Source organism: Lethenteron reissneri, chromosome 10 (assembly GCF_015708825.2).
Source record: "Lethenteron reissneri isolate LAM-NWPU_2019-01 chromosome 10, ASM1570882v1, whole genome shotgun sequence".
In the NCBI taxonomy this organism is placed as follows: Eukaryota; Metazoa; Chordata; class Hyperoartia; order Petromyzontiformes; family Petromyzontidae; genus Lethenteron; species Lethenteron reissneri.
Window position 1 is genome coordinate 746,358 of NC_083788.1, and position 12,373 is coordinate 758,730.

The 12,373-nt window shown below is 54.5% G+C and overlaps 1 protein-coding gene across 1 annotated transcript; it reads left to right on the forward strand.

The window, feature by feature from the left end:
• Nucleotides 1–4,740: 4,740 nt before the first annotated feature.
• LOC133340513 (CDK5 and ABL1 enzyme substrate 1-like) lies at nt 4,741–11,862 on the forward strand. The gene is given in 7 exon segments (XM_061548812.1): nt 4,741–4,818; nt 7,316–7,529; nt 8,161–8,270; nt 10,089–10,121; nt 10,123–10,196; nt 11,001–11,208; nt 11,597–11,862. Coding segments are annotated over 7 exon segments (858 nt in total). The 3' UTR covers nt 11,738–11,862.
• The last annotated feature ends 511 nt before the right edge of the window (nt 11,863–12,373 follow it).

Genomic DNA, 12,373 nt, shown 5'->3' on the forward strand with positions numbered 1-12,373 from the left:
TGTTACTCCGGCTAATCCTAAATCCACGTGATCGCCGCTTCAGTAGAGTAGTTGCAATATCTTTACAACGGTGGGGTGGAGTTTGATTGATGTTGATTGGCGTGGCTCTGCTATCATCCACTGAGTGGGCCAAGTCCTCTGTAGGGGAGCAGCAAAGTGTCCTCGCCGAGCTGGCGCATCGATCGGTCGACGTTCATATTCGTTCTAAATGTATACCCCTATATTTGTGGTTTTTGGCATAGAGATCCGCAGAAAATGTTGAAATTGTTGGATTATCCGCGATTTTGAATTATCCACGGCCGTCCTCCCTATCATTGGCGCCAATAATCAAGAGGTATTAATTAAAAATAAAGTAAAATTGGACGTCGGCACACCTTCCCCACTGCACGCAGCCAGCGCGGACTTTGTGGGAGCGATGCTGCCGCCTCTCCCCTCTCCCTCCGCCCTTCCCCCCGCCGTGAGCCGCGGCTCTGTCACCACAACCCCGATCCTTGCGCCGAGGTTTGCAGCGGTTCGTCGCGAGAAAAGCCTCCGCCGTCCGCGAGCCGTCGCTTCCCTCAGACTGCTCAAATCCGCTGCCGAATCTCCCTGTCTGTCGCCACAACCCTGATCCTTGCGCTGAGGTTTGCCGCGGTCTGTCGCAAAGAAAACCTCCGCTAATCGCGAGCTGTCGCTGCTCTTGCTCAAATCCGCTGCCCAATCTCCCTGCCGTGAGCCGCGCTCTGCCGCCAAAACCTCGCTAGACGCGAGTGGCGCAACACGTTGGCAGTCGAAGGCCGTCGCGTCTGCTCTGCCGAGCGCGAGCCACTGCCTGGGGGCTCCATGGTGGCTCGGAGATGTTGACTACCTCGCCTGGTGTGCAGGAGGTCGTGGGTTCGATCCCGATCCTGACGCCCTGCTGTATGTTTGGAGTTTGCGTGTCTCTCCCTCTCTCTTTCCCCGTGGTCGCATGGATTTTTCCTCTGGGTCCCTCTGTTGAAGAGTATTTGGCTGCTATGAATTTCCACGCAGGAAAAATACTTTTTTTATTGAGCTGTCATTTGTGGCCAGGTCGCTCTTCTGAAGAAGAGCGTGGTAACTCAGCGGGGACTTACCTGGTACAAAATAACGAAAAATTGTTTATAGTTTTAGTTGTGCCCAGAGAAGGAACCTTTTTTTATTAAATCGCCACCTTGTTGTGACGTACGAATCGTAAAGCATGGGACGGTAGCGGAGTGAGAAATGGGTCAAAGGTCGAAGAGCGACACAAAAGACAAAGACCCCCTTAACAGACTATTGGGGCAAGGGCTGCTAGGGAGCACCTATGAAGGCCGGCATGGCACATAACAGGGTGGGTGGCCAGCACCACGCTCGGCCGCCTTTGTCTCTCGAGTGGTGATGTTTGCACACCACACCAGGCACTCATTTCAGGCTGAGTCGACCTAGGGGAGGCCTAGGACCAGTTCAGATAATCGTCACTGGTGTTGGCCGTGAGCGGGAATCAAACTCGGGTCACCGGGTTCGTTGCGCAACGTAGCACTAAACGCTTACACTACCGCTCCATGCACGCACACACACTCGCACCCACCCGCACCACGCACGCCACACGCACTCGCACACACACACTCGCACCCACGCACTTGCACGCACACGCACCCACGCACGCACACACACACACACACATCGCACCCACGCACACGCATGCACGGGGGTTCCGCTGACCGTTGAGGAAGAGCGCGTGAATATTCACGGAGTGGAAGCCAGGGGGGGGACACCCTAGAGACACAAATGGTAAACCCACTGTGGTACTGCGCTCCTTCCGCGGAGGAGGAGGAACAACGACACTCTCTCTCTCTCTCGTCGTGGCGCAGCAGCAGCAGCAGCTGGACCTCCACATTGACACCGACATCCTGAACAACCACCACCACCCACCACGCATCGCTGCTGCTGCTGCTGCAGCTGCCATCGTGCGCGAGAATAGAATAGAGGGCATTCAGGCACTGACCCTTGTGCATAGCGTGCTGCAAACGAGGGGGGGGGCAGGGGGATGGGCACGTTTCCCATAACGTCTCTCTCTGTTGTGTAAACCTTAACCCTCCCCGGCGTTATTGACGAACCCTCTGGGCTTTTCGTTGGCCCGCGCCTGTGCCCCGCTGCCAACGTGGCGGCCGCATCGCCGGCCTCGCCGTCGCGATCGCGCCGCACGTACGGGGGAAGCAGAATCAGAGGATCTTCGTCCTGGAGGAATCCCATGAGCCTGTGAAGCTCACTTATTTCAGAGATGTTCCAGTCAGGAGCAGCAGCAGCAGAGAAAGAGAGTGATTCACTTGTGCCCCCCCCTCCCACCGCCCCCACCCCCCAGCCAACGTCGATCCGGCACAGCGATGAATCGTCGTGAGAGACCGGCGAGCCGCCCTTCCTGGCCGCGCCCGCGGGTGAAGGTCCCCACCTCGCGCCGGGAGCACTGCACCCGCTTTTCTCATCTCTCCTCCCGACGTGCAAATAGGCCCCAAGCACACTGCACGTGCCTGATGATTGGCAGTCCGCGGGAATGTCTCGAGGACCGTGGTCGAGCGGCACCGCCGATCTGCTCGCACGGCCCCTGCGCGTTGCCGTGGGGCCTCTGCCGCTCGTTGCTCACTCCCTCGCAGCTGAGCTCCACCTCCTCGATCATCACCACCACCATCAGCATCATCATCACCACCATCAACATCATCATCACCACCACCATCAGCATCATCATCACCACCCATCAACATCATCATCACCACCACCATCATCACCACCATCAACATCATCATCACCACCACCATCAGCATCATCATCACCACCATCAGCATCATCATCACCACCACCATCATGACACGCCTCGACCACCACCGTCGCAAGCCTTTGCCACTCGCATCACCTTACCACTATCATCATCATCACCACCGCCACCACCGCCATCATTCACCACCACAGCCTCGACCATCACCGTCGCACGCCTCCCACCACCATGGCAAGCCTCCATCAACACCACCGCCGCCGCTGCTGGCAAGGGGGGGTCTGTTATGAGGGGGGTGCGGGTCTACGAGACCTGCAGCAGTTCGTTGGCAGCGACTGCTCCCGCTGTTGCATTGAGGCACTGGCTTAGGAGACGGACTTTGCGGGGGGGGGGGGGGGGGTGCTTGGACAGGGGACTTGTGTGTGCGTGCGTGTGTGTGCGTGTGTGGTGTGTGCGTGCCTTCATAGGTGCTCGCAAACAGCACTTGCCCCTAAAGTCTGTTAAGACTATATGGGGGGTCTTTGTTGTGTGTGCGTGTGTGTGCGCGTGTTAGGAACCCGATGACCCGAGTTCGATTCCCGCTCACGGCCAAGACCAGTGACGATTAGCTAAAGCGGTCCTGGGCCTTCCCTAGGTCGAGTCAGTTTCAAATGAGTACCTGGTGCGGTGTGTAAACATCGCAACTGGGAAAACAAAGGCGGCCGGGCGTAGTGCTGGCTACGCACTCCCTCCTGTGCCACAGTGCCGACCTTCATCGGTGCTACTTGCGAACGGCACTTAGCCCAACAGTTTGTTTGAGTCTACAACGAGGGATCTTCGTCTTGTGTGTGTGTGTGTGCGCGCGTGTGTGTGCACGCATGAGTGTGCGCGCATGTGTGTGTGCGTGAGTGTGTGTGCTGCGTGTGTGCGTGCATTTAACCCGATCCTGGTCCGATGACGTGTGCGTAGGTCATCGGTTTTTCTTCCGATTCCATTCTGATGACGTGTGTGTGTGTTTAGAGTTCATAGTCGTACCCTCGTCTGTCTCGCCACCGTGTCCCTCTCCCCCCCGCCCACCTCTCTCTCTCTCTCTGACCCCGTCCTGGACGACTCCCCCCGTGGCCCCGCAGGATAGTGCTGATCAGCGCCAAGCGATCGTTTCTGCACCGTCTTCTCGGTGCTGCCATACCGCGATGGGCACGCACCTGGGGTGAGCCGCCACGCCGCCACGCCGCCACGCCGCCACGCTCGCCGCTCCAGCCAGGAGCCGGGAGCGGGGAGCCCACAACAGCACCGCGTGCTCACACTCGCTCTGTACCAGTGTGACCCCCCCCCCCCGCCATCACATTGTGGTCCCTAAACCCACAGCACTTGCACCTGCAAACCCATAACACCATGGTCTATAAACCCCTGACACCAGGGAGTCCAAACCATAACACCATAGTCTATAAACCCATAATTCCTGGGTGTGACATCTCACAGCACCTGGGTCTGTAACCCTGATACCGATGCCTCTTAACTCGTAATCTCTGGGTACGTGTCACCTGGTTCCAGTGATCAATTTCAGCTGGGTCCGACTGATTCGGCGAGCCATGAAGTATTTACACACCCGGCACACCGCAAACGGTAGACCATTGAACGCCTGTGGCGACCTGTCACTTGCTTACTGCAGTCAACCAGCAACTGGGAATTCATATTGTATCACCTAAGCGCAAGATTCTGTATCCGTGTAGCGAGCTGTCAGACTGCCCCGTGCCATATGTATATTGTATATTGAACTTTTTTCGCACCGTACGCAGCCAACCGTTGCTAATCAGAGGTGCGGGGGTGGAAGAACAACAAACTAAACACGAAAAGCAGTTTCAAAGAAATGTGTCTTCAACCCGGGCTTCATAGGCGCCGCTCACTAAAAACACTTGACCCAGCAGTCTGCTTATTCTATACGGTGGGGGGGGACATTTGTCTTGGTGTGTGTGGACGCAGCGAGGTGCGGGCCGAACCCGGGAGGCAGAGGCATGCATCCGGGGGTGTCCCCCACCTCCACGGAGATGGTGATGGGCCTGGAGGGCGTGGAGCTGGGAGCCGATGGCAAGGTATCGATGCTTGTACAGACAAAGATACCCCGTTTAGCCTTAATGGACTTTTGCGGCAGGTGCTGTTAGCGAGTACTTACAACTAAACTACTATAAACTATTTATGTTTTGCCAGGTAAGGCCCCCACTGAGCAATGTAGCTGTTTTTCAGAAGCGATCTGGCCACATATGAGAGCTCAACGAAGTGGCTCATTGATAATTGTTTTTTTTACCCTTTTATCTGGCAACAAAACTGACACCTTTTTTTTTGCATTATACCTGCAGTCATAATGCAAACAAAAAACATAACTGATAACGTATGCACTGTCCTTGAAGTTGATTGGTTTCACACCCGAGACAGATTTCCTTAGAGCCTAGTCTCACATGGTGTTGGACCAGATGACGCCAAAAGGCGCACAACTCTTATTTTGTTATTCTTTGGTTCTTTCGGTAAAGTCACGTATAAAGAAAAAATAATAAATTAAATAATAACATACGACGTTTCGATTGCAACACAAGCAATCATCATCAGGTATAATGAAATAGCGACATAAAATCTAACCAGAAAAAATTATAGACAGACATATAAGCAGACAGATATCACCAAGATACACACAGCGGGCAACACAGGTACAGGGAGGGGTGATCGTCTCTGTGGGGTGGCCTTAAATAGACAGAGGGGGGCGGAGGCAGCCTCCGCCCCCCTCTGTATGTTATTATTTAATTTATTATTTTTTCTTTATACGTGACTTTACCGAAAGAACCAAAGAATAATTCCTGCAGTCACGAAAGCTCCAAAGTTCATATTTTGTTACTGGCAAATGAGGTTCCAATGGTGTAAATGCTTACCCCGAGCTCTCATACTCTGATGGTGCATTGTGCATTGTCTTTGAGTTGTGCGCCTTTTGGCGTCATCTGGTCCAACACCATGTGAGACTAGGCTCTAAGGAAAGCTGTCTCGGGTGTGGACCAGTCAACTTCAAGGACAGTGCATACATTATCAGTTATGTTTTTTGTTTGCATTATGACTGCAGGTATTGTGGTCTATGCAAACATGACTCCTTTTTTAAAAAAAGGTGTCAGTTTTTTGTCTGCCAGATAAAAGGGTAAAAAACAATTATCATATTTTGTTACTGGCAAATGAGGTTCCAATGGTGAAGTGGCTCATTGTGTGAAAATTTATAGCAGCCAAACTCTCTCAACGTGTGATGTTTATTCTAAATGTGGAGTTGCCTGGTTTGTAGCGCAGTACGCTAACCGCTGCGCCACCGCTCCCCATACGCACACTGACAGACACACACACCGCGTTACAACAATGCTCACACGCGCTCGCGCTGGTCATGGTGGTTGTGGTCGTGGTGATGATGATGCTTTTGATAATGGGAGTGTTGGTGTCGGTGAAGATGATTATGTTGATAATGATGGTGATGAAAGTGGTTTTGCCAGTGATGGTCTGGCCAGTATCGATAATGACGGTGGTGAGGATGATGATAATGTATGTACGTTGAACTTCTTTCGCACCATACGTAGCCAACTGTGCTAATTGGAGGTGCGGGGGAAGGGCAACAAACTAAACACAAAGAGCAGTTCTAAAGATAAATTAGTTTTCAAACTAGATGATTTGAAAGTGCATAGCTCCAGTGGCTTCCTAATAGCATTCCAGATGGTCGCAGAAGCACATCTAAAAGCGCGGTGCAATGATGCAGTGACCACCGTCTTTGCCCAGCGGTTAGCCAAAAGCCACCGCCGCTACTGCGAGGATGGCCGGAGTTTGCGCGATGGTTTATACTCTTTGACGAGGTCGGCGAGGTATCGTGGTTCATTTGTGGCAAGAACTTTGTGTGTAATGATGATGATGGTAGAGTTGACGATGCTAGTGGTGGTGATGACGATGATAACAGTGATTATAATGATGGCGAAATTGCTTTTGACAGTGATAGTGGTAATGATGATGATGGTAGAGGTGGCGATGCTGACCATGGTTGTTGTGACATTGGTGATGATGATGAAGATGTCGGTGATCACAGTGATTATTATTATGATGATGGTAAAGTGGGTTTTTGGATTTTTACAGTGGTGGTGTGTATGGTAATTATGGTAGAGGTGATGATCAGGTTTCAGTTTCATGTATTAGGTATAGCCCAGTGAGCCATGTGGCTCTTGACTCGGGTGCAACCGCAACAAACAAAAACATGAACAAGAAACATCTTAAAGTGACTACACGCAACAGAAACATCCAGGAAAAACAGCAAAAGTCTTCCATAAAAAAACACCGAATATCAACGCTGTGTGCTAAAATCCCTGTGGGATGCAAGTCAAACAATACCAACCATAATACAATTTATACTAAAGTTATCACGCTAACTCTGTACTTCAACAAACAAAAAAATATGATGATGGTAGAGGTGGCAGTGATGACAATGGTTGTTGTGAAGATGCTGATGACGACGACGACGGTGGTCTTGAGGATTCGTGACGAGCGTGCCCCCCCCCCCCCCCCCCCGTGTGCGTCGTACAGACCGTCTCGTACGCTCAGTTCCTCTTCCCGACGTTCGCCTTCCTGGGCCGGAGGGGCGATGCGCCGCCGCCACTGCCAGGGGTGGGCGGTGGGGGCAGCAGCTCGGGGCCGCAGCCCCTGCAGCAGCGCAACAGCACGGGCCGCAACCTGGCCCTGTTGCGCCAGGCCACGTTCGAGGGCCTCAAGCCCAGCAGCCCCGCCGCCGTGGAAAGCGGTGCGTCTCAGCGGGGGGCGCGGGGGGGGGGGGCATGGGCGGGGATGGGTGGTACGGGCGGGCGGGGGTGGGCATGGGCGAGGGAAGGGGGAACGGGCAGGAGGGGTTTGCGCGGGGGGGGGCTCTGGCGGGGGGGGGCATGGGCGAAGGGAGGGGGGTTTGGGCGGGGGGGCACGGGCGGGGGGGGGGTCAAAGGGCAGGGTGGTGAAGTCAGGTGACTGCATCAGGAGCAGTGAAGTGTATTGCTGGGATGTCTCTTTTGTATCGCCGTGATGTTTACTTTGTGGATTGGGGCATTGCGTCGTATACATTGTTATGGTCTGTTCTGGATGACCAGTCTCATACTGCTGAATAATTTTTTATTTTACATTTGTGCATCATCAGGTCTATCCGCATCTACTGCTGCCATCGTTTGTGCAGTGGATGCGGTTTAGGGTGGACCATGAGCAGCTTTGTGGAAGACTAAACCCAGGGATCTTCTGCGTTTAGGTCTTTCCTGGGTTAAAAACAAGCGGAATACATAATAGTAATAATAATTCGGAGTATATATTGGCATGGCGCGGCCTGGCTTTGCACCGCTGTGCCCCGTCGGTGTGGGACTCACAGCGAGAGCCGTGTGACCCCCGTGCAGGCCTGGGCCTAGATGCCGTGGAGTTCCTCGAGTACAACCCCAACCTCCTGGAGGACCCGCAGTGGCCGTGCGGGAAGCACAAGCGTGTGCTCATCTTCCCCTCCTACATGGTACGGTCCGATCTCACCTCCTACTTGGTATGGTCCGATCTCATCTCCTACATGGTATGCTCCGATCTCACCTCCTACATGGTACGGTCCGATCTCACCTCCTACATGGTATGGTCCGATCTCACCTCCTACATGGTATGGTCCGATCTCATCTCCTACATGGTATGGTCCCATCTCACCTGCGACATGGTATGGTCCGATCTCACCTCCTACATGGTATGCTCCGATCTCATCTCCTACATGGTATGGTCCGATCTCACCTCCTACATGGTATAGTCCCATCTTACCTATATCGGCAGCATAATGGAACTTCAGAGATACGAACAAACCTGTTCGTATGACCAGTTGCCTGTTCGGACCGAGAGTTGGAAGTTCAAACTCCGTGCAACAGATGGCGGTGATGGCATCTACATCAGCAGAACATGAAGAACCAGTGGCATTTACATCTGCAGAACATGAAGAAACCAGTGGCATCTACATCTGCAGAACATGAAGAACCAGTGGCATCTACATCTACAGAACATGAAGAACCAGTGGCATCTACATCTGCAGAACATGAAGAACTAGTGGCATCTACATCTACAGGAAATTATACAACTTTTAAAGTTATTCCCCATGTTTAGTGTACACGCCATACAACATGTTTGGAATCGACAGGAGTAAAGTTGGACTTACGAACCTCTGGAACCTAACTCATTCGTAAGTAGAGCAGTCCCTGTATAATGTAAGTATTTAACTATAACATGAGAGCTGAGCTTTAGTTAACACCTGGCGATGCTGGATGTCATCTTCACGAAAACGTTTGGCTTGCTTTTCAACATTATCCAGGGTTTTCGCTGATTCAATCAAAATCAATTGGCGAATGTGGCCATTGTCATAACAACTTGATTTGGATCAAGTTGTTTGGGATGGCGGAGGGAACAGCTAACGTTAGACCTCTACGCGATCCAAGCCAAGAGACACTGATGGTGGATCATAATGCCACTAATCAAAGGATGGCACGGTGTTTTTTAATCATTCATTCATCGCGTTCATTGTCACCACCGGCGCCATGATCAATCCACTGCTGGATGAAGGCCACCCCAAGCCATATCGTCGTATTTAGTTTGTTGTCCATACCACCCTCTCCGCCGCTGCACCTCCGATTAGTACGGTTGGCTACGTATGGTGCAAAAGAAGTTCAACGTACGTAACGTACACACCGTCAGCGCACAGTTCTTGACCACCAGTGGGCATAGTCAGGCCATGCAGAGGCCCCTGGAGACCCAGGAGGTGGGTGGAGGGGGGTGCCGCATGCCACGTCGAGGGGTGGGGGAGGGCGGATTATTCATTAATTGTGGGGTCCTCTCCTGCGTGAGACCCAAAGCAAATGACCATAAACTAAAACTATTGATTCTTTTTTATTTATCAATGTAGCTCTTTTTCAGAAGTGACGCTGGCTATATGATAGCTCAATGAAAGTGACTTTTCATCATCATCATCACGTGGAAATTTATAGCACCTGCCAAATACTGTGAACGCGTGATGTTGATTCTAAATGTGGAGGGGAAAAACCGGAAGACCTGGAGAAAAATCGATGCGACCATGGGGAGAAGCGAGGAGAGAGAGACACGCAAACCCCAAATATACAACAGCAGGCGTCAGGGTCGAGATCGAACCCACGACCTCCTGTAGACCAGGCGAGGAAGTCAACATCTCCTAGCCACCGTGATGTTAACCCCCTTGCTCTGGGTCGCCCTGGGCACAGAACCTGCTGTGCGTGTGATCCTGTGACAGTTTTGTCGGTGCCCCCCCCACCCACCGTGTACCCCCACACAGACGACGATCATCGAGTACGTGAAGCCGTCCGACCCTAAAGCGTGACATGAACGACACGTTCCATGAGAAGTTCCCGCACATCAAGCTCACGCTGAGCAAAATCAGGAGGTGAGTCTCACCCCACCTCCCTCCCTCTGCTCCGTCCCTGCCTGTCCTCCCTCACTGCCTCCCTCCAACCCCTCTCCTCCCTCTCTCCATCACTGCTTCCTTCCCTCTCCCTCCCTCTCTCCCATTACCGTTTCCCTCCCCCTCTCCCTCACCTCTGTCCCTTACTTCCCTCTCCTCCCTCCCTGGAGTCTCTCTGGGCTCTCCTGAGGCTCGGGGGGTAAAGGAAGGCCGTTGGTTGTAACGCGGCTCGGCCTCTCGTGACCAACACCACGGCTCGCTCCACTGGGTCTCCGACCGTGCGCGAGTGGGACGCGTATCCCATCCGTGGGCCGCGTCGAGTGGAGGAGGGAGTACGACACAACGTGCTGCTCGCGTTGCGTTGGAAACCCTCTGAAAGCCAAAGCACTTGCCCCAACAGTCTGGTAAAGGCTATACGGGCGAGGTATGCTTGTCTTTGACACGCGTGTGTGTGAGCGGCAGTGCAGCGGTTAGCGCTACGCTGCGCTACGAACCGGGCGACCCGAGTTCGATTCCCGCTCACGGCCAACACCGGTGAATATTATCTAAATTTGTCCTGGGCCTCGCCCTAGGTCGGCTCAGCCTCAAATGAGTACCCGGTGTGGTGTATAACACCGCCGCTCGGGAGACCAAGGCGGCCGGGCGTGGTGCTGGCCACCCACCCCCTCGTGTCCCGTTTCCGGCCTTTCGTAAGTGCTCGCGAGCAGCACTTGCCCCTACAGTCTGCGAAGGCTACACGGGGGATCTTTGCATTATTATGTTTGTTGTGTGCGGCGGTGGCGGCAGCCTGAAGCGCGAGATGCGCAAGATGGCGCTAGAGGAGTGCGCGCTGGAGGAGTCGACGGTGGCCGTGGCGTTCGTCTTCTTCGAGAAGCTCGTGCTGCAGGGCAAGCTCAACAAGCAGAACCGCAAGCTGTGCGCCGGCTCCTGCCTGCTGCTCGCCGCCAAGATCAGCAGCGACCTGCGCAAGCCGGAGGTCAAGAACCTCCTCGACGTGAGGACGCAACGCGTGCATCACAAACATCACCCCCCCACCCACCCCCGTGTAGCCTGTAACAAGATTGTTGGGAGCAAGCGCTGCTAGCGAACAGCGGCACCTAACGAAGGCCGGCACTGTGACACACGAGGGGGTGGGTGGCCAGCACCACGCCCAGTCGCCTTTGTCTCCCCAGTGGAGATGTTTACTACATACCGCCCCCAGGTACTCATTCTAGTACGCTGCCCCCCTCTGCTGCCCCCCTCCGATACCCCCCCTCCGCTCCCCCCCCCCTCCGCTCCCCCTCCACATCCCCTCCACTCCCCCCCCTCTGCTGCCCCCCTCCGCTCCCCCTCCACTCCCCCTCCACTCCGCTGCTCTCTCCCCCCACCCTTTGTGCCACCAGAAACTGGAGGAGCGTTTCCGCGTGAACCGCCGTGAGCTCATTGCGTTTGAGTTCCCTGTGCTGGTGGCCCTCGAGTTCAGCCTCCACCTCCCCGAGCACGAAGTGCTGCCCCACTACCGCCGCCTCGCCAGCCACGCCTGAGCCGCCCGGGGGGGTGGGGGGGGCGGGGGGGCCGCGGGGGACCGGAGTCGCCTCTGCAAGGTGCTGTCCCTCCAGAATCGGAGAATCGGAGTATTTATTATTTATTCTGGAGGAATCCGACGGGCTTTCAAAGCTCTTCTTCCACACGCGCCATTAGGGGCGCGGTGAGGAACGCCGAGGGTGATGCGGAGCCCAGACCCTGCCCCACGGGATGGTGAACCGTGAGTCCCTGTGCAGGCCTGGTGCAGGCCTGCTGCAGGCCTGGTGCAGGCCTGGTACAGGCCGGTGCAGGCCGGTGCAGGCCTGACACGTGTGGGCAGTCCCGGTGAGTTGGTTCGGTTCCTCCGCCCCCGCTCCCCCCGCCGAGTATTTGCAACCGCGGGAAAAGAAAAAAATAAACTAACATTCCTTACCCCGCGGGAAACCAAATCGTTACGCCGTCCATCGTGACCGTCCCGTGTTTGGTCTGCTGCCCGGATGGGCAGGCGCTACAATCCGCCCATGTGAGGGATGCGCGCACCAGCTCCGCCCGTGCATTTTCCACCGCGACGATTCCGGCCTGCCCTCGGTGAACCGACGTGGTCAAACATTCTGGTTAACCGACGTGAACCATTCTGGTGAATTGACGTGGTGAAA